Here is a 21,872-nt window from a genome sequence, read left to right as displayed (position 1 = left end):
GCGAGACAAAGACGGATCCAATAAAATATAATTCCTCAGTTTAACCTTTGGAGTGCGACACAGTGTCGTACTCCATTTTGGCTGAAAAGCTTCCAACACACCAGCCATTCTTCGCGATTTCCAGCTATAATTGGCATACACTTTTTTAAAACACAGTCAATGATAAGGACAAACTAGGAGTGAGTACTTACGTTAGAATCTATGTTGGCAACAAGCTTTTTAATCAGTTGTTGCCTTGGGATGCGGGAGTCTGATGGATCGCCAGAGTTTTGCTCCTCTGCTTTTTTGTTAAGGCTTTCCTTTTCGGCATCGTCTAACAGTCTGTACTCAATGTTAGCCTGCTTTTGAACAGCGCCAGGGCCATGCCCATCGGCTAACATCTTATGAGCTTAATAAAGAAATGATATAATTACGTGTTAGATAACTCGTGTGTGAATTTTATGTTTAATGTGATTCACTTGAAATGACCACTGAAATTACCACGGTCATACATTCAGTTGTTTTGTACTGAATCGCACAAAGTGCGCAACAGCATCATCCCAAAAAATGTTTTTGTCTGTGTCGTGTATGAGTGCTTTGATCTAAAAATGATAAAAAATAACTTCACACTAATTAATTCCATTCTTTTCTACCTAATTTAACATCTATATACGCCTATACCCAAATCCAGTAACATTCATGTTAGTATCAAAATATGCCGTAATAAATCAATTTGCAGCGTATAGTTACATACATAAACAGAACACGTACCTTTTTCGCTGGACAGAAACGAACTCTTAAATACAGAGTATCCAGATTTCTTCCTTTTTTTACCCAGCACGTACTTTTGGGCACCATTATCTGGGTCTCTTGGTCCCCTTTTTGTCGCTAATCCACGCCTCTTTCGTTCATTTCCAATCCAATACTTTGAGATATAAAATAACGCATAAGTCAATGGAGTTAAAATATCTCAGGAAAAGTGCATCTTAAATGGTAATTCCAGTGTGTGTAAAACTCATACCAGCAAGGGTATTCAAGCTTGCAGGCTGATTTTCCTTATCATTAATGTGCGGCACATATAGTATATGAGTTCAGTTAACATGGACGGATTATCCAATCATATAAGGAATTCTAATACTGATACCATAGGTATTTTTAATAGTTCAAGTAAACTTGTTAACTTGTTAGGAGGAGTATGCTGCTCAAGGTTAGTTTATATCAACTATCCTAACATACCTTGATTGTTTTCTCTGTTAAACCAGTGGCTTGCACCGCTTCCGATAGCTTCTTCTTGTCACCTACACTATTCAGCCCAGCCTCCCACAATTCACGTAAATGATTAAGTTGTTCTGCACTTAATTTGGTAGGTGGCATCTAAAACAGAATAATGGGATGATCGTAATTAACACACAAATTATTGGATTGCACAGAATAAAATAATTGTAGCACAAACATATAAGTGGATTGTAATGAGATCACTGAAAATAAAACACAACTTTCAGTGGATTGTAATGAGATTATGATCATAATTCAATAATTACTATATTGTAGTATGGTATGAAATTATTGGATTGCAACTTAATTATTGTAACCCATAAATTATTGGACGGTCATACAATTATTGTAACCCACAAATAATTGGATTGCTATGAAATAATTGTAATCCACAATTTATTAAAGTGTAATGAGATGATTGTAACCCACAAATAATATTGGATTGTAATGAGATGGTTGTAATTCAAAAATTATTGGATTGTAATAAGATGATTGAACTCTGCAAGTTATCGGATTGTAATGAGATGATTGTAATCCACAAATTATTGCATTGTAATAGGATTATTGTAATCCACAAATAATTGGATTGCATTGAGATGATTTTAACCCACAAATTATTGGATTGTAATAGGTGATTAAAACCCACAAATTATTGGATTGTAATAAGATGATTAAAACCCACAAATTATTGGATTGTAATAAGATGATTAAAACACACCAATTTTTGGATTGTAATGAGACGATTGTAACCCACAAATTATTGGATTGTATTGAGGGGATTGTAACCCACAAATTATTGGATTGTAATAAGATGATTGTAACCCACAAATTATTGGATTGTATTGAAGGGGATTGTAACCCACAAATTATTGGATTGTAATAAGATGACTAAAACACACAAATTATTGGATTGTAAGGGAGGTGGTCAAAACAAGTGAACTTGATTAGGACCCGCCTTGACTAAGGGTGGAGAGGCTATACCAGACACAACCAATCTTTTGAACCTGATAGAGTACATGTTATTAACTTGAAAATTTGAGATAAGACGTTCATTGTTTGTGTGCATGAAGCTTGCATTGTCAGGCAAACTGCACAGACATTTAAATCTTTTTACCTATTTTTCACCATGAGAGACAAGGGGCTATTCAAAGGAGACACTATAATGTTTGGTGGGGAAGGGGGGGGGGGTTAGAAAAGACGCCACCAGTCTTTCATTGGAGTGGTGGGTCCTGTCTGTGTATAACAGTTTTGACCAGCTCCCTAATAAGGTGATTAAAACACACCAATTTTTGGAATTGTAATGAGATTATTGTAACCCACAAATTATTGGATTGTATTGAGGTGATTGTAACCCACAAATTATTGGATTGCATTGAGGTGATTGTAACCCACAAGTTATTGGATTGTAATAAGATGATTGTAACCCACAAATTATTGGATTGTATTGAGGTGATTGTAACCCACAAATTATTGGATTGTAATAAGATGATTAAAACCCACAAATTATTAACTACTTAATAACCGCGCCCAAGGGCTTTACTGTCAAATTCCAGACTGAGGGATGATATTTTTGATTTATCAAAAATTTCAGCCAGAAGTCTGGAATTTTACAGTAAAGCCCGAGCAAACAAGGTTATTAAGTTGTTTATTATATGGCTTCAGATAGGCAAAGTGGAAATAGAGAGAACTTCTACATTTTCCGTCGCAATTTTGCTTGAATAATAAAATTGAGAAAAGAAAACTTCTTCAGAACGCATAGTTAAAGAGGAGATGCGTGTTTTGTTCAATTTCTTGCTCTGACTTTTAACGAAGTTTCTTTCAGCAAAAGTCACTAAGTTCGCTAGGTTTTGTAAACAAAAACTGTGGTGGGAAAAATCTGTAATGCCCGTGGGCGTTTACCGGAGGATTACGGACCGCTAATTAACCAATCAGGGCACATGTACTATCGCAGCCATATAATAATGTGTTGTATTGTATTGAGGTGATTGTAACCCACAAATTATTGGATTGTAATGAGATGATTGTAACCCACAAATTATTGGATTGTATTGAGGTGATTGTAACCCACAAATTATTGGATTGTATTGAGATGATAATGTAATACAAAAATTAATTTAGATTGTATTGCAATTATCGTAACCCAGGTCCATGGTCCACTGTTGTGGACCCAGTCCATGTAACACCTTGTCAGGGACTGTGAAGGTTCATGGACCATATCACTGATGGGCATGATCCCATTGGACTACTCTGGCCTGATAGGCTACTTCGAGCCTGATTTTCTTTTAACACACTGCGATTCCTGCAGTTTATACGTATAAGATGCTTGCATTCAGACTGGATTCCTTATCAGTATTGGCAAGTGTTTCTTAAAGCTAATGTTTTCTGCAATGAATCCAAGTGAACAGCACTTTGTCTTTTGCATCCCAAAAGCTATATTATAACTATACTCTTTCCATCTTATTGTACTTGCCATGGAATCATTATTGTTTGAAAAGTAATAAGTGAAAAACTTTAGGAAATACTAAGACTTCAATTGCCAGCAAAATCCTTAAAATACATAAGGTATAGAAGGAAGCATATATAATGGATTGGATTGCAATGAGATGACTGTAACCCACAAACCATTGAATTGTACTGAGATGATCCACAAATTATTGGATTGTAATAAAATGATTGTAATCCACAAATTATTGAATTGTAATGAGATGATTGTAATCCAAAAATTATTTACGTAATAACCATGTGCACCATGCGCAATGGCTTCACTGTAAAATTCCAGACTGAGGGATGAAATGTTTGCTTTATGGACTGAGCCTCTGGGTACGGTCCATAAAGCAAAAATTCAGCCCGAAGTCTGTTAAGTTATTTATTATATGCCTTCACATAGGCAAAGCAAGCGGAATAGAGAGAACATCTACATTGCCTATCATTTACGTCACAATTTCATCAGGGTAATAAACTTATGAAGAAAATCTTCTTCAGAACTCATATTTAAAGAAGAGATACATGTTTTGTTCAATGTTCAATTTTGTCTTTTTTCAACGAAGTTTCTTTCAGGGAAAGTCACTAAGTTCACTAGGTTTTGTGGGGGGGAAAATCTGTAATGCCCATAAGCAATTACCGGGGATTCTGGACCCCTAATTAACCAATCAGAGTGCACGTACTATCGCGGCCATATAATAATGGATTGTAATGAGATGATTGTAACCCACAAATTATTGCATTGTAAGGAAATAATTGTAATCCACAAATTTTTGGATTGTTATGAGATAATAGCATTCACAAATGATTGAATTTAAATTAGATAATTGTAATCCACAAATTATTGGATGGTGATGAGATGATTGTAACCCATAAATTATTGGATTGTAATGCAAATATTGTAATCCACAAATAATTGGATTGTAATGAGATGAATGTAATCCACATTTTGGTTTTGTCCTCGGGTACCGGTACACAAGAGCCGATACAAAAGACCAAAAAATACATAACAGCTAACCAATGACTCCTAAACAAAGAAAATACAATGGTTATTCCTTTACGCACCGGTACAGCACCGGTGCACGAGGACAACTAGACAGTTCATCAGTTATCTGGAATGCGATGGATCGTTGTGGGACTATATATTAATACACATAAACATGCTAAATGTGACTTTATTTGTAGATTGGAATTTTTATTTTCAGTTCTCGAAATGACAATAATCTTAAATATAAAATAACTGTCATGATATTCATTGTAACTGATGGCGAGATGACTGTTAAGCCGCACATGCATGAATCACTATTGTGAATACTGGTACTTGTAGCCCGCAAATAAATGGCTCTCATTAATTTAAATGAGATGCACGATTACTGGTTTATAAAATATTGTGATAGTTTGCTTACCTATCGACCCGTGAATTTTTGAGAGGTAAATAAAGGCTTAGAAATATTTATAACTTATCGATCATATCCGATCATCAAATCATCAGACAAGTGCCTCGAACATTAAACAAAGTAGAATACCTTTTATTATTAGTGATACTCACCTTGAAAATGATCGATAAACCAAATTTACGACCAGAAAGGTGTCGGCTAATTGCACAGATAAAGCGTGTGAGCTTGCAAATAAAGGAAAAATATATCTCTTCTGAATCGATCGATCCGAATTAGCGCGCCAGTGATATGTAGATTACACACGACATTTTAGCTACTCATTCACCCCTCCCCCAGGTCTAGATTTGTCAATAGGTCTATCCCGATTACAATGCATTAATTGACTGGTTACAACGTCATTACAAGTCCAGTAGTTACTGGGTTACAACGTGAGGAACGGGTGTTCCAGTTGCAATGCCTTCCCCAAGAGATGTCAGACATGCTGTCATTTTTCCAATGGACTCTTTCATGATTTTATTTGATTGGTCAAATGACTTGAGCATCTCTCTTTTCATGAACACGTTCTCTTTCGCAGTATTCATCAGAAGTTGGTCTCTCTGAGCCTGAGAGAGTGCCTTTTCCATGTGTTTCCTTTTGTTGTCCACCAGTTTGGGAATTGTTTTGACTGCAATATTGGACCTGGATGGTTGTGGATCATCTGATAGGCTGTCTGGAGGTAGTGGCGAATCAGACTGTGCAGAAATGCCTAAGAAAAGATTAAATCAATGTGATGTGAAAGTGCTGTCGACCAATAAGGCAATCAAGTGGGTCCACAGTACATGGCCACTAGGGCATTTGTAAAAAAAAGAAATACAATGCAAAATCTGAGGCTACATGTATTTCTTTAATGCCACAGCAGGTTAGTTGATTTAAATCTGTTGGGGAGTAGTGTGGAGTTGTTGGCAAGTAAGGTTTAACAAGGGCTCTTCCCCGGTGTGAGAACCTGTGAAACTCCCGAATGACGTAAAACAAACAAAGCAAAAGAAACAGAAGTATAGCTCCAACATGAAACAATGAGTAGAACGAGGAGAATACAATGGAATAAATTAACAGGTTCTTACACCGGGTTAAACCCGTGCTGAGGGTTTCCCTGGGTTTTCCTCCCTTTTCAGTTACACTGTGCTCACGACAAGCCACTTGCAACTGCCAGAGGCACCTTCCTCGCCATCCCAAGGGATGTACTCAGGAATAAAGTGTTGGGTAGGTTTGACAGAGTACTGTACCAAATTTTATACCCAAAATAATACCTGAGTCATAAATAATTATTTTGCTCCCAAAGTTTAGCCAAAAAAGGTCAAAAAGTACCCAAAGTTTTTTAAATTGATGTTTGTGTTTCCAAAAAGTGAAGAATATTCTCATTTTGTATGTTTATCTAAAGTCAAAATTTGTATCAAGAATGTAAGAAAAGGTCACACTGAAACATGAGATGACATGTAACTTACTTTCATCAGTTGAATCCAGCAGTGGCTGACTATCCAGTTCTTCCTCAGTACCTTGAGCACTATCGCCATCAACTCCGAAGGGGAGAGCAGTTGTTGCCGGCGAGCCACCCCAAATGTCAGCTAAAAGTTCAAAGTTTTCCTGGACTATTTTGCCGCTACCGCTTCTAGTCCCCTTGTTCACCGCGGTTCGAAAATCCTGCCTCACATTTCGGATCTTCTCCTTCACGCGGTCATAGCCTTTCTTGATAAGCTCCTGTTCCTTATCGAGAGTCTTCTTGAATGCCTGGTATTCTGAACTGTCCATGTCTTTGATGGGCATACTAGGCTCAGTAGTGACTTGTGGCCCAAATTCCTCCGGGTAATCTTTTGCCAAGCATTTGCGAATCTCTGTGTACATGGCCGCCAGATCTTGCTCGAAATCTCTACCATTGAACTTGCACGTGGATTTGTATTCCTTTAAATACGCGAGCAGCAGCTCTATCCGATCTGGGGACCAAACCATAACCTTTCTTTGGTTTTCAGGACTCCTTTTAGCCACTTTCGCCTTTATAGATTTCTGCTGAAGACCATCTGAAAGTTTTTGCTTTCCCTTCGAGTTCGTATTCGTATTTTGCCTTGGGGCATCCAATTCCAATGAAATCAGGGCCTGATCAGGCTGAGATGCTGCGGTCTCGCTTAAACCATCAATATCCTGACTATTTTGCCCCAAATTTGAGCAGTCAAGTATATTTTGGAGGCGTTGTTTGCGGAAAAGCTCACCAGGTTGATAACGAGTGGACGCCATTTTGTTTTCCCGCTTGTTTTTGGCGGGCTAAATTGTCGAATGCCCCTATGAACCTCCCCCCGGTACCCCGGGGTATAGTGTTCACATGGAAAAACTCTACCCCACTCAGGCAGGCAACCCGCCCCGAGGAGACAGGTTGCCCGGCTGAGTGGGGTACCCCACCACGCATGTGAACGCAACCAGATAGACAACCAAGAATATATGGAGACGCTGGGAACCCCACCAAGCCGGGGTACCCCAGGCACCCGGGGTACCCCACTTCCATGTGAACAGGCCCTTACATTTGAGAAAATCAGATAAGTTCAATCGAAAATTGACACTGCTAACTTATACCAGAATGACAAAGTACATATAGATAGCGTAGGCATATGCAAATTTTAAAACAAAAGGCGACAATGTAAAGTAAACAAACCTGATCTGTTCACTCGCAAATCATGCAGCACAGGAAACTAAACGAGCCAAAACTTCTGTTGTAAATCGCGCATTGCAAATACATTGAAATTATGAATGAAACAAACCAATTTTCTTTTTTGTTTTTTGTTTCTAATTTTTTTTTTAAAGCGTTTTGATAATGACCACTTTTTTCCTGCTTATCTCGACCAATTTGCAGCCGGCGAAAACGTTCAAGTAGCCGGCGATATCGCCGGTTGCCGGCGCTTATTGACAACCCTGTTACAAGCATACGAATTGGTGTATGAAGTCTTATCCTGAAGCAAGAGCTATCACCTAAGGCAATGAAATTTCGACAAAGCACTAAGTTAGGGCAGGGTGGTTAGAGAACAGGCATTTGGAATGTTGAAGGGCAGTGGCTTTATCTCTCAGTCAAACTTGACAAATTGATAGACGAAATACCTTTTACAATTATCACTTGTTGTATTTTGCACAATATCTGCATTGACATTCACGATGATGTGTATGTAGACCCAGAGCATGATGAACTGGATGGGCTCCCTCTACTCCCAGGGATAGGGTAAAGGAGGCTTTTTTCCAATAACTTGTGCTTATTTAATGAATGCTGCTGCTGTTTTCATAATTGTTACATTTCTTGAGCAAAATATTTTTTACTTATCGTTTTAAAATCACAAAACAAAATTACTGTTGATCCAAAAGGGTAAATTACATGTAAAAATATAAATTGGCAAGAAAAAAATTAAACCAAACTTTTGTGTGTAAGTAGGACGGTTCATGTTGTAGTTATTTTTAAGGTGTAAAATGATTGGTATAATTTGTCATTATATCGTGATTTTGTGCTTAATATGCCACTGCAAACAAAACGAAAACTAAGAAAAGTTTGTGAACTTCAGATGATGAAACCCTTGTCCATTTTCCAAAGTTCTAGCAGCTCTATATGTGCTATATTCTCTTTTAAAAATTTTTGCAACTTTGTTGACCATGGAAAACATTATTTGCTGGCTATTTCATTCTCCCTCTCCCTCCTTCTCTGCCAGTTGTCCAAAAAATTTGTGATCATGTTTCTGACTTACATTCAGGAAAACAAAATACTCAGTGTTGCTGGGGCTTTGACTGTTAGACTCCCTTTTTTCTTGGGCTTTTAACAGCTGGTTGTTTGGTAGTGGGCTCCTTTTCGTTGGTCTTTCTTGCACATTTATGCTTGAAGAATAGCAACTCAGAAAATGCAATATCATTATTCCTGGCCATACTAGACACTGTAGATTTCGGGCACTGTTGTTTTGAAGAATTCTTCTGTGAGGACAGTTTGCACCTAAATGTGATTGACCTTCTGCGGAATGGCAGACTTTCTACTAGAATATGAGAGGGAGATATTCATTGACAGGCTCCTGTCTTCAAACCCACAGTCAATAATGGATTTCAGCGTGATTTTGGGATGGCAACCCAGAATTTTTTTAAATTCTTTGTAATATGTGAAGGTTTTGTGATCATTACCACTTTTATTATTTTGATCTTTAATGTGCTGGTACTTGTCTTCCAAATTCTGTATCTTTGCCTTGCATTGGTTTCCTGTGTGAATGGACCCAATGCCCTGTTCCCCTAGCAGCTTATTTAGCTCACAGGCAATTGATTTCCAAATGGAGGAATTGTGCCGCTTGCTTATGGGGTGATGGTCTCTCCATACACATTTTAACAGGGAAAAATATCGCTGAAAAGTATCGCTGACAAAAGGTTGTACACAGGTGGAATAATGAAAGCAGACTTAAAGCAAATGATTTGTTATGTTGGCTGGTTGCTTTACATTTCCAATGTTTCATTAAAAATGAGATACTCACCTGGCATGGCTTAAATGCAGATCCTGTGTAGAGGAAGTGCCACTTTTTGGATAATTAAACAGATTCATTTTGTCTTTGCTTCCCTTTTTGTCCTTTTGCTTTGGCTAGAAGCATTTATTTCTCATTTGACAGGCTTGTCAAATCAATTATGGAAGTTGCTTCTCACTGGCAGAACTCAATTGCCGACTTGCTTAACCTACCTGGTTTGGTGGCTTAAATTAAATGGGAATTTAATTTAATTAAGCCAAAACGCTTAAATTAAAGTGTGTTGAAAAAGCTTCTGTTATCATGAAATGTCCATTTGTCACTTGCTAAGTGACTTGAAAGTGTTTGTGAAAACCCAATCCTTATATCTAAACAGTTTAAATTAGTCCGATATGATAATATGAATTGCTGATGTGTTGAAAAGTCATCAGAATCCCAATATCATATGTTATTAAGAACAACAAAGTGGTGGCAGAGTTCTTTGAGATTTGCAAGTAGTTTTGTTATTGGCTGTCACATTCTTCACCTATTCAAACATTTATCAACTTTTGAGAATATTATTACGTTATCTTTTCCTAGTATTTGTATTATCTCTCCCTTGAAAGCTTATTTTGGTTACATTGCAAAGCCATTTGTTACAAATAATAACATTTTCATCATAGGACCTTGTTGTTGTCCTTGTCATGGAAAAATTGTCGCTAACTACATTTGAATGATGCCACTTGAGTATTGTTTAAAAAGGGTAAGAACTAGGAGACCCACAGTAATCAGTTTAAGCAACATTACACTTGGGGATGTGAGCATCCTGTGGGCTGCTTTGACTTTTTGTGGTGGCTTAAATTTAACGAGAATTTAAGTTGATTAAGCTGACTCGCTTAAATTAAAGTGTCTTGAAAAAGCTGCTGTTTTCATGAAATGTCCAATTGTCACCCGCTAAGCGATCTGAAAAAGTGTTCATGAAAACACAACCATAATATTTATACAGTTTAAATCAACGCCATAAGGGGAACAATATGAATTTCTGTTGTGTTGAAAAGTCATCAGATTCCTGATATCATACGGTATTAAACAAAACAAAACATTGGTAGCATTCCTTGAGGTTTGCAAGTAGTTTCTTTATTGGCTATCACATTCTTCACCTATTCAAACATTTATCAACTTTGGAGCACATTACTACATTATCTTTTCCAAGTATTTGTACTATCTCTCCCTTGAAAGCTTATTTGGGTTACATTAAGAAGCCATTTGCTACAAATAATAACATTTTCATCATAGGACCTTGAGGTTGTCCTTGTTCTCTTGGAAAAATTGTCGCTAATTACATTTGAATAATGCCAAGTTATGCAACGTTACACTTGGGGATGTAAGCGTCCTGTGGGCTGTTTTGACTTTTTGTGGGGACTTAAATTTAATGAGAATTTAAGTTCATTCAACCAACTTGCTTAAATTAAAGTGAGTTGAAAAAGGTACGGTTTTTATGAAATGTCTGGTTGTCACTTGCTGAGCAACCTGAAAAAGTGTTCATGAAAACACAACCATAGTGGTAAAAGGAAGGAAGTATAACGGGTAACCAATCAGAATTGAGTATTCGGGTCACGTGATTAAAATGGACCAATCAGAAAGTAGTATTTTGACATTCCATTCTGATGACGTCATAAGAAACCCAGAGAGGTTTGGTAACAAGTTTTGTGGGGAAGGTTGGGTGCGAGGTGCGCGGGTGAGCTTTGGAACGATTGCGCGTTAACTGATGAGGCTAAATCAATTGCGCAGACTTGAGGGATGTCAAAATAAGCCTTTTATTTTACAAACAATAAAATTTTACAATGATTTACAAATAACATCATGTGAAAATATAAAAAATGTTGTTTTTCGGAAGAGAGGGCAGAAGAGGGTTTTCCAAGGGTAGAATCATCTCTTTCTTGTAGCAGACTCTAGGGCTTTGTTTACACCATATGAAGCACCTGCTCCTGCGGCGGCCAATCCAATGGCTTTACCTCCAGCGATGAGGGCTGGAATGAGTGCTGCTAGTGGTAGGATACCTCCTTTCTGTTTTCTTCGTCTTCTTTTCTTTGTTCTCCACCTGTTTCGTGGTGCGTTTCGTCCTCGTGCCTTCTTTTTTTAGGGAAAAATGATCGGAGGAGATCTCTGATGAGGCATTGTTAAGTGCCTTAGAAGAACAAGAAGATATGCAACCCTGTGCAAACCAACGTAAACATAAGTTTAGTGATTGCTCCATTGAAAGCGAACATTTTGGTAGATGAAGGTGAGAAGAAAGCGTTGTTTCTACCATGGATGTCTAAGGTGTTATCCAATACAATGTAATGTACTCGAACGGTTAGGATGACGACAAACTACGAATGAACCAACTCTTTCACTGTTTAATTGAATGTAAACAACTTTATTCTTCATTACACATTCTTTTGAAACCGCTATATATGGCTGTGTCCCAAGGATTGTAGGAAATGCTTCTTAGATAACGTAAAATAGATGTGATGTAATATTCTTTGTTCCAAAGTTCAAGTTCATTGACTTTTTCTTCGTAATGTTTTTTGAGGTTGGAGTAGTCATCTTTAAGTTTTTTGATCAGTTTTTTAACTCTTTTGTAGTTTTTTTTCCTGTTACTCCTCGTCATGATTGAAGAGCATTAATGGTGGAGAGCAGATGTTTTCACCTTTCTTTACCCAGTTTGTCCACAGTCTTTTGAAGGGATTTGTCTTTGATACAGGCAGACTATTTGTAGGTTGAATCATATGATACTTTTCAGTAATGGTGTGATTGTACCACGGTTGATTTATCCAACGTTTGACGATTTGTTCGTTGGGTTCAGCTGTTTGGTTGAAATTTACCCTGAATGTCTTGTTGTCTTTTTGTCCAGGGATGATGAGGAAATAGGTGTGTTTTACTACAATGTCTGTATCGTAGAATTTACAGTGGTAAATTTTAAGATCGATGTCCATGATGCTGTGGTTAGTTTCGGGGAGTGGAGATGTATTTATAGCTGTAGGGAAATGATTGAAAGGTGTCATGATCGATGACTCGTTTATCTAAAACGAGTTTGTAAGTTTTGTCTTGTGAAACTGTTTTTATCGTTTTAGTGGATGAATATCTTGTGATTTTGTGTGGGTTGTGGAGTGTTAATGTGTGCTGATCATCATCATCTTCTGGTTGTAGTATTTCGTATAAAACTAGATCTTTCATGCTGTTGAAATGAAGGATTTTTTGTCCTCAGTCGTTGAGCGTGAAACCTCTGACTTTGCAGCATTGTTTTCCTTTGAAGGTGTTGTAGGCATGGTTTTTGGGTCCTGCAGCTACAAATTCGACGATGTGGTATACTTCATCTAATTCGTTGCTGAATTGGCCCAGATAGTTGCCAATGGGTATTGAAGATTCTGTGGGTTTCTGGGTGTAGATGACAGAATCTGTGTCCATGTACAATACTCTTTCTTTCAAGATGTCTAGAGCACTGTATAGTTTGAGTCATGCATAACTTGTGGTGAAGCAGGCAATAAAGATGTTCACGTTTGTTTGAATTGGATCGCATACTTCTTGAAAGGAGTGGTAGACTTCTACCACATGTTCGTTGACAATTTTGATTCTATGTATGACTTGTCGATTGTCCCTGATGATTTGAAAGAATTCAGAGGGTATTGTGCATGTGGTGAGTTGGGTTTGGTTGGGGTGTTGTCCGAACTTTCCCCAGAAAGAATTGAGCATTAATTTGGTGAGGGAATGTAGACCTGGGTTCTTTTCGATGCGCCCATAGTCCAGTTTGATACCTTCATGCTCTTTGTATTCTTTCAAGTAGTTTCTTTTCTTTTCATCGGTGTCACATTCTGGAGGCCATCCTGAAGCTTCTTGTTTGATTTTCATGAAAGTTTTTATGTAGGGTTGAAAGAGTTGGTTTGAACGTTGATTGAAGTACCATACTTCGTAGTGATGACATACCCTTTTTGGATAGCTTTTTGAAGTTCCAGGGTGGTCCATGTACCTGTGAGGGTTCGTTCCTTATGGGAATGTGTGCAGGTTTCGCTTCTTTCTAGAAGTGTTTCCTTCATTCTTTGTTCCGCGCATGTTCTGCAGAGTGGAAAAAGGAGTTTGGAGTCGTATCTGTGAGGTAATACAGGATGATATAGTTCATAGGGTGGTAAAATTTTACATTTTACCAATCCGTAATATCTGGAGATGTCTGTGGTCTTGGGTTGATCGATGAATTCTGGGTGACCAATGGGGTAGTCAAATTCTAGATTTGCGCATGGGTACAACAAAATCATATTGCTGTAATGGATTTTTTCGTTTTCTTGAACGTTATGATGAAATTTGATAGCATTGGTTCTTCCACCAAAAAAGGCTTCGTGAGGGTTGAGAGGTGTGGCAATATCGAGTGTATAGATAAATTGTTTAAGTTGTGGATCTGCTTGTATCATATGATTCCATTCGCATTCCCACATTTCTTTGACACGGTATCCCAATTGGGATAATTGTTGGATTCTTGTTTCTCGATGGACATCGCGCATAGTTTTGTTCAAGTTAATAGGGTGTCTCATGGTGTGATTGGGAAAGCAATTGATACATCCATGGTAGAAACAACCCTGAAACTCGTAGAAGGTCTTTGTTTGCTCGTCGTATCCATCTACCTGAGATGTTTTTTGTCCGTGGAACAATCTTCTTTCACCTTTGTTTCTGGCATGAGCAATTTGGGGCACATGATTGGTTTTTGTCAGTTTTGATTCTTCTCAGTAGAACCATTTTTGAGCAGCATGGGATTGAATGTGACGGGGATGCCATCCCTGTACTGGTTCTTCGGTGATTTTGTTTTCAGGCATCCATTTTTTGCGGTATGCCACATTGGAAGCGGAAGCAATGGTGATGCAATGTTCTATAGGGTTGAAGTCGACAATATCTTTGAACTGGGATTGAAAGGTCATACACCCCTGTTTGAGGAGTCTTACATCTGATTGGCAATAGTTTTAGAGTTCATGTTGAAAATTGAAAATGTATCTTTCAGATACTTTTTCATCGTACCACTTGTGGAATTCATCTTTGCGCGCTGTGGACATACCGTCAGGGTCGTAGTAAGATTTATCAGGCATGTACCCAACATAGTTTTGATATTGCTGGGTGTTGAAGAAATGGGGGTAAAAGCCTTTCTTTAATTCATGAATTCCAAATGTTTTGGAAAGTTCGACAAAGCCATGGGAAAAAAGTTCATGGAGTCGATGAATTTCACATTGGTTAATTCTAAACTGATAATCTTGGCTCCATTGACGATTTGCGTGAGATTGGTGACATGTTGATTGTAGAGTTCTTCGAGAATGAAGTACCTGTCATAACCTTTGAAGTTGTGTGCTGCTAATAGTAATAGAATATAAGCCTTCCTCTACATTTTCAGCCCTTTTCCTCTACTGCTTGACAATCGTTTTCTAATTAGCTTCTAGATTTAGCGCTAGTGTCTCATTGAAAGTCCTGGATATGTTGCTGAATTCTGGGTGATGCCATATGAAACTTTCTGAAGATCTTATGCCCCTGTGTGATCTTATGCCCCATGTGAGAAAGAATCAGCCAAATTGAAGCAACCCATATTGGTCTTGCCTCAAGTGGCTGTCACTCTTTACTACATGGTTTCCCTAAGTTTCAGAGGAGTTTTTGCTACAATTGCTGAATACATAAGCTCAATATATCCATGTCTACCTATCAGAGAGCAAGAAGTGAAGGAATTTTTCAGCAGGAATATGCATGAGCAATTCCCAGCAGAAGTTCAATTTTACTATTTGTCTAGATTAAATTCTAGTCATGTTTTGACGGCATTTTGTTGTCATTGGTCAAGGCAAGAAACAGCTTTGTAGCCAACCAATCAAGAAAGTTTTGGATTAGTTGATGTGTGTAAATGGTTGGGAATCTGGATTAACTTGATGTGTAAATGCCCACAAATCCACTAACTCTAAAATGGAATCTGGAAGAATCTCCTCTAATGTAAACCTAGTCTAAGTTGAAATAGCAATTCTGTAGAGAAATCATTTGTTCATTAAAAGAGAACGATGTAGCATGAGATTTCGCTACATTGCTACAAAAAAAAAGACTCATCCTTTTTCTTTGCTTGGAACTCGCTTGATTCAGACATCGAAACTATCAAAGTTCATGCTGATGAAATGTATGGGGAAGATTCAGCTTCATTCAAATTGCACTTTTGAGCATGGGATTCACACAAACTGAAAACCACTCGTACTTTATATTTCAACCATGTACTTAAAGCCAAGAAGCGAAAGAAGTGCGCTACACATGAAAAAGGTTATTCTTTAATCTATCATGCAACACTCGATCTCCACAGTCAATATCATGAAACAAGCATGTGACACATGTGTATACTCTGTTCTTTAAACCGTGAGGCTGAACAACCAAAAAACCAACAAGTTATTTGTAATCCAATCACTTTATTGTATGGGAAATCAACCTGTATTATAACTTTACATGTATAATTTGCATTTATAATTCCACCCCTTTCACTATACTTTACCTTGCTGTATATTTCTAATACCCCATTCACACCAGCAAAACATGTTTTGTTAAACTGGTTTTCATTGAATGAAAATTATAAACAGAGAACTGAAAAACTTGATTTTCCATTGGATTCAAGTACTTGCTAACTTGCATTTCCAATGTGCTACATTCAAGTCAAAAATATTTGGTTAAATAGTTTCTATGAAGAAAAAAAAATTAAACTGTGTTTAATAAAACAACTTTTAAATATGTTTAAGCTTTGGTGTGAATGGGGCATAAGTCTCTTGTGAAATGACATGTGGGGAGTCCGATGGACTCTTTTGATGTTTGATCCTGACATGTTTGAATTATCTGAATCTTCCTGTTTTGTGGGTAGGTAAATACCATTTTCTCTTGGAGAGACTTCTGGGGAGGCAGCAGCTTCAGTTGCTTTTTCCTTGCTTTTTGCAATTTAATGGCTATTAACAAAATAAAATAATTACCTATAACAAAGGAAATGCCATAAGGAAAGTCTATAGACGAGTCTAAGACCCCACCCTCAGACAGACCACCTAACTAAATATATAGTTTAAAACTATAATTAATGTGATTAATTAAAAATCTGATATAAGAATTCTAAAATATGCGACAATGAATTATTCATAAAGAGGTTCCTCATGTCAAGCTTACAACTTGAGATACTAGACACTGATCTAACTGAAAATGGGAGTAAATTCCACATATCAACAATACAATTAAAAAGCTAAACTTAAAAGTGTTTGTACTAGCATAATTCTTCTTTAAAGTAAGTCCATCTTTCTCTCTTGATGGGTACCTAGCAGTATCAGAGTAAAATTGTACAGCTGAAGAGATGTCAATGCCAAAATAACCATTCAAAACTTAAAAAAAAATAACACATTGAAAAGAAATAGTCTATGTTTCAAGGACAGCAAGTCTATGACTATGATACTAGAAACTAGAGTTGTAGTATCATAGTCATCTTCACATTTTAAAATAAACTTTGGAGCTCAACATCGCATTCTTTTGAACATTGCAATATTTCTGGCAGCAAAGTGTGACCATACAGGACACAAAAAAGAGTCCTAAGCGTAGAAATATCTTTCAAATCTCTGCAATTTCTTTTGAGGAAACCAAGCACCTTGTTTGCCTTGCTGGCGATCTTGTCTATATGAGAGTTCCAGTACAATTTACAATCAGTTACTAAACCAACATCTGAGAACTCAGAAGTAGCTTCAAGGGGAGTACTATCCAGTAGTAGAGGAGCAGAGATTGGACATTGTTTTTTAGTGATCTGCAATAACTTAGATTTCTTTGTATTAAAGTTCATTTGATTTCTTTTAGCTCAGGAGGCCAGATTATTGAGATCTTTATTAAATGATTCATGATCGTATGGACATGGATAACTCTTAAGGTTTTGCAGTCATCTGCATACAGTGCAATCATACTTCCAGAGGAAATAGCATTGGGCAGATGAATAATAATATCAAAAACCAAGGGGCTTAAGATGGACCCCTGGAATACCCCTGAGGAGATAGTGCGCCAGTCAGAACTAATCCGTCTATTACTGTATTTATTCGCCTATAAGCCGAGCGATTTTTCCAACAAATTAAACTGAGAACAGGTAAATTCTCGCCAAGATAGGGGGTTCGGCTTATAGCCGAGTATTTTCGCCAAAAAATATCTACGGGTGCTTAACAAGATTCGAAATTCAATGTTTATTCGACTATAAGCCAAGCGATTATCAACAAATACAAATTTCCGAGATCACGAAAGGTAGTTACATGTAAATCATTGTTTGTCATTGACTTTAATTTATGTGGTGGTTCCTAAAGGAGCCGTTTTGTTTGTGAAGTTGAAGTTTGTGACATTGAAGTTTTTAGTCATCGTCGTCTTCTTCGCTGTCAGTCTCAAACTCATCTTCCATGTCATCATCAGCTACCTCAGGCATGTCGTCGTCGTAGATGGCGTCGTCTTCTGTTCCATTGAGAGCCTTTGAGATCCCGCACGTTTTGAACGATCTTCTCACCATCTCTTCTGGAATCTCTTCCCATGACTGCTTCACCCAACGAAGGACCAGGTTTTTCGACGGGGCCTTCTTCTTTCCTGCTGGCGTGTACTCGAAGGGACCTGTCATCATCCAGTTAAGGTACTTTCGCCGCATGTTGTCCTGGAATGGTTTGTTGAGGCATTTGTCTAATGGCTGCAGGACTGGAGTCAGGCCCCCTGGAATAACAGCTATGTCGATCTTGCGCCGTTGTAGGTCTGCTTTCACCGACTCTGTCAGATGGGCTCGGAAAGAATCCCAGACAAGCAGTGACCGTTCATCGTGAGGATTCCATGGCAAACAGGTACAAAAGTAGGGCAGGGGTAAAAGATTAAATGCTGATGACAGCGTTTGTCCTGTTCCCGGGTACAGTTAATATATTTTGCAGAAATAAAACTTGTTCATTTTAATATTACCTTGTCCTGAAGTCTTTGAACACTTTTCTTTAAAGCACCAATTTCCTTTGATTTGGAAAGATATTCTGTCCTGAGCTAAGCCCTCCATTTGGTGAATTCTGCAATAGGAAAGCACATCTTGCATTTCTTCGCTGCTTTTGATTGCCTTCTTCTTGACCCACTTCCCATGCAAACATCTCAACAGTCTCCAGAAACTTATGAATCTCCACGAGGTGGAGGTGTCCAACACAAAAATGAAAGGGTAGAAACACAGCCGAGAGTGTTTACGACAGCTCTTTCGTTGTAATGATGATGATCATGAGACGGTGACCACATGACATGCCACAATAGCAATAATGTTGCAGCCTCTTTGATTCAGCAGCATCTGCTATCTGACGCTCTGAACACTGGTCTGTATCTGATATGACTAGACAGCTGTTATGTCTCTCATATACCATCACCTGCATTGCAGGTGATGATTCAAAGTCCAAAGAAATTCTTTGGTATTGAGTGCCACATGAGCCTAAATGTTGCAACAGGATCCTGAATTTTGCTATCAAACTTGGAAGGACCAGCACAAAGCTGAAATTCTCAAACTTGTGACAACAGTAGAAAAGCCCTGGTAAATCTGACTGAACATTTGTGCGTTAAGTAAATGGGGTGTTTGTCAAGAAGAAACCAACCATATATTGAAACACTAAACCCCAGGCTTAAATCCACAGTTACTTGGTACTTTGGCAGAGGGTGAATATCATCAAACCTGCTGAACGCTATAGACCTGTTATCTTCTTTTGTTGATTTAGTACAACCACTCAACTTAAGACTATCAACATGCTTAAGACTATCAACAGAGTTTACAGACTGAAGGAACTGATGGTTTGGTTCTATCATCAATATGTAGGGTGAGATATTCACCCTACATGTTAGTATTTTGGCTTTCATGACAAGCTACACCCAAATATTGAGCAGTTTGCTCCAGGCATCACCTTATATATTACGTCTCTGTACTGGCAGCCAACTTCCAGTGTGCACCTTTGATTTCATGTGACCCCTTTGATATGATGTGTGACAGTTTTCCCAATTACTCAAGTCGTGCATAATTCTGCGGTGACAAGGATGTTCTCAGAAAAAAGACATTTCAGTGAACAATCGAAATGAAAGGGAAAGCTGTTGTCTTTTACAAAGATAGCCATAGTTGTATCTGAAAACACTTCTTCCATTGTTAAATAAAACATCAAAAATCAGAAGACTATGATGGCATTTTATATTCAGTGGTACATGGCAGAGGATTTTGTCCCAACAAAAGCTAACGAAGTCTCATAAATAGATAAGTTAAAATCAATCAATATTGTGAGGTGTTGATCAAAGAAACACAAGTTAGTAGGTTTTTTTCAAACATATATTAGTTACACTTCTGTTACACGTCTTTATCAACATACATTTACTAGAAGACAATGGAATAGGCCTTTTGCAGGAGTTGATCATGTGACCAATCTCCCCATAGCAATGCCATGTTGACTGGCAAGCTATTGTCCGCAATGCATGACAACCAGCTGTTACCTCTGAATTGAAGCATGTCCTTCAATAGCATTTAAAGTGATCTTAATCCTTCTCTTTCACAAGTGTAATATCTTATTGCCAGTGCTTCGTATACTGTGATGTTTTTGAGAGTTTTGACAAATGTAAGAAATTTTTGACAAAGTTTTGACTTCCTGATGTGAGCACCAACAAGACAAACATGGCAGACTCAGTGATGAGTAATTATTGCAAGTTTTGCCGTTATCTCTCAATTTTTTTTTTGAAATTTAAAACTGTTCTAATGAGGCCTTAAACTGCTGTTTAAAAAGTAAAATCTAAAATCCAAGCTTTCGCTGATCAACGGCATCATCAGGGATCCTTGATGACACTGTTGGTCAGCGAAAGCTTGGATTTTAGATTTTACTTTTTAAACAGCAATTTAAGGTCTCATTAGAACAGTTTTTATATTTTTAGCTATGCTGCTGAAGGACAACAAGAACAGATTATTCTTTTGAAATGTTTTATAAATAGTAGCAAAACAGTCTTTCTTTTAACAGCTAATGGGACTCAAGACTTGTCTTTGATTGAGAATTTGACGTTCAAGGACATGGAGACCTGTGCCAAAGTAAAGTCTGGATGTCAAAACACTGAAGGTGTACAAATTTTCCGCCAAACCTGGCTATCTATACGGAATAAAAGATATTTATTTCCAACTGAAATGTAGGAGAAAAGCTTTAAATTTTTTGAATTTTTAAGTTACAACGTGATCACAAAACCTTTGGAGCAAGCAATTCAAAAATCTCTTTTCCAATCATCATGTATTATTCTGAAGAGGGTATTTTCTTTCTTTCAGTTACTTACACAGCTGACTATGCTGCTGTAACAGCCAAATGCTTTAGAAGAATGAAAAAAACTGATTCCTGGCATAATATCTCAGCAGATATTGAGTTGACAGATAAATCATTGAGTGGGAAATGCAGTTGTGTTGTTGGGAATAGATGGATATTGCCATCACATCATTTCTTTGTTTTTCTACTTGGCACACTGTAAACAACTTGGTCTGAAATCTTGGCCTAATGGCCCAACATGTACTAGGATGAAGCAATGATGGAGTATTCCAAGAGGGAGAAATTCAAACAAGGGCAAATTCAAGACATTCTAGTCAAGAAACCTCAAATGGGAGCAAATCACTCAAAGTTTATCAAATCGACTGTATATTTATCATTTAGATACAATGGACTGCTGCATTCATCTTCCTTTGAAGGACTGTCTCCTGTGCCTATTATTGCAGGCATTCATCCCCATCAAGATAATCTGGCTATCTTAGAAACTGTGAGTACAAAACTTGGTAGTGTACCAAAAAGAAGTGTTTTGTCCTACCAGCAAAAGCTTTCATAAGACTACATTATTAATGATTTCAATTTGGTAGGATTCCCACTTCTGCCTTGTGAAGACTATCACAACAGATTTCAAAACACCATCAATGTTCGTTTAACCAGTGAAAAGCAGGCTGCATTGGAATCTTTGCATCTTGACAAAGACACTGCAATTGAAAGTAAAACTGTGCAACAAAATTCAAGTCAGTTGTGGTATATTCTATGTAAAAAGAGGATTACAGGGAGCAAGTTTAGTTTAGTGGCTAGAAGAGTGGGCAACTTTGAAAGGCTTGTGTAGCAACTCAACCCTGCGAGACATGTTATAACCGCTCCTATGAGATGATAAATTGAGTTAGAGCTTAAGGCAGTATCAATTTATGAAAGCGAGGTTAAAGAAAACAAGGTCAACCTTTTTC

General features: G+C 37.7%; 2 protein-coding genes, 1 long non-coding RNA gene and 1 pseudogene across 3 annotated transcripts in view; 1 reads left to right on the top strand and 3 right to left on the bottom strand.

Annotated features, from left to right (window-relative positions):
- Nucleotides 1-5,430, bottom strand: part of LOC149042628 (uncharacterized) — a 6,775-nt gene extending 1,345 nt beyond the window's left edge. The window contains exons 1-4 of the mRNA XM_089212144.1: nucleotides 5,285-5,430; nucleotides 1,216-1,353; nucleotides 751-904; nucleotides 192-388 (exon numbers count right to left, since the gene is read on the bottom strand). Coding sequence (XP_089068270.1) covers nucleotides 192-388; nucleotides 751-904; nucleotides 1,216-1,353 — 489 coding nt within the window. The 5' untranslated portion in view covers nucleotides 5,285-5,430. The remainder of the gene's footprint in view (nucleotides 1-191; nucleotides 389-750; nucleotides 905-1,215; nucleotides 1,354-5,284) is intronic.
- LOC113669330 (uncharacterized) overlaps nucleotides 1-21,658 on the top strand; it is a 50,896-nt gene extending 29,238 nt beyond the window's left edge. Inside the window, exon 6 of the long non-coding RNA XR_016188398.1 lies at nucleotides 20,934-21,658. This is a non-coding gene — a long non-coding RNA (uncharacterized LOC113669330). The remainder of the gene's footprint in view (nucleotides 1-20,933) is intronic.
- LOC113686151 (uncharacterized) lies at nucleotides 5,545-7,634 on the bottom strand. Its single transcript, XM_089212146.1, has 2 exons — nucleotides 6,585-7,634; nucleotides 5,545-5,863 (listed from the first exon to the last, which is right to left on the bottom strand). The coding sequence occupies exons 1-2, from the start codon at nucleotides 7,395-7,397 to the stop codon at nucleotides 5,546-5,548; spliced, it is 1,131 nt and encodes a 376-aa protein (XP_089068272.1). The 5' UTR covers nucleotides 7,398-7,634; the 3' UTR covers nucleotide 5,545.
- Nucleotides 8,513-9,711, bottom strand: LOC149042627 (uncharacterized; annotated as a pseudogene).
- Nucleotides 21,659-21,872: the final 214 nt, after the last annotated feature.

The sequence above is a fragment of the Pocillopora damicornis genome, chromosome 7, assembly GCF_964200805.1.
Source record: "Pocillopora damicornis chromosome 7, jaPocDami1.2, whole genome shotgun sequence".
In the NCBI taxonomy this organism is placed as follows: domain Eukaryota; kingdom Metazoa; phylum Cnidaria; class Anthozoa; order Scleractinia; family Pocilloporidae; genus Pocillopora; species Pocillopora damicornis.
This window is presented reverse-complemented; position numbering and strand designations above follow the sequence as displayed.

Bases quoted from the DNA above. Each gene is read 5' to 3' on its own strand.
- LOC113686151 (XM_089212146.1), bottom strand. From the start codon at position 7,397: ATGGCGTCCACTCGTTATCAACCTGGTGAGCTTTTCCGCAAACAACGC. The intron at 5,864-6,584 runs GTGACCTTTTCT...ATTTCTGCACAG, and splicing joins ATGTCATCTCATGTTTCAGT to TCTGATTCGCCACTACCTCC.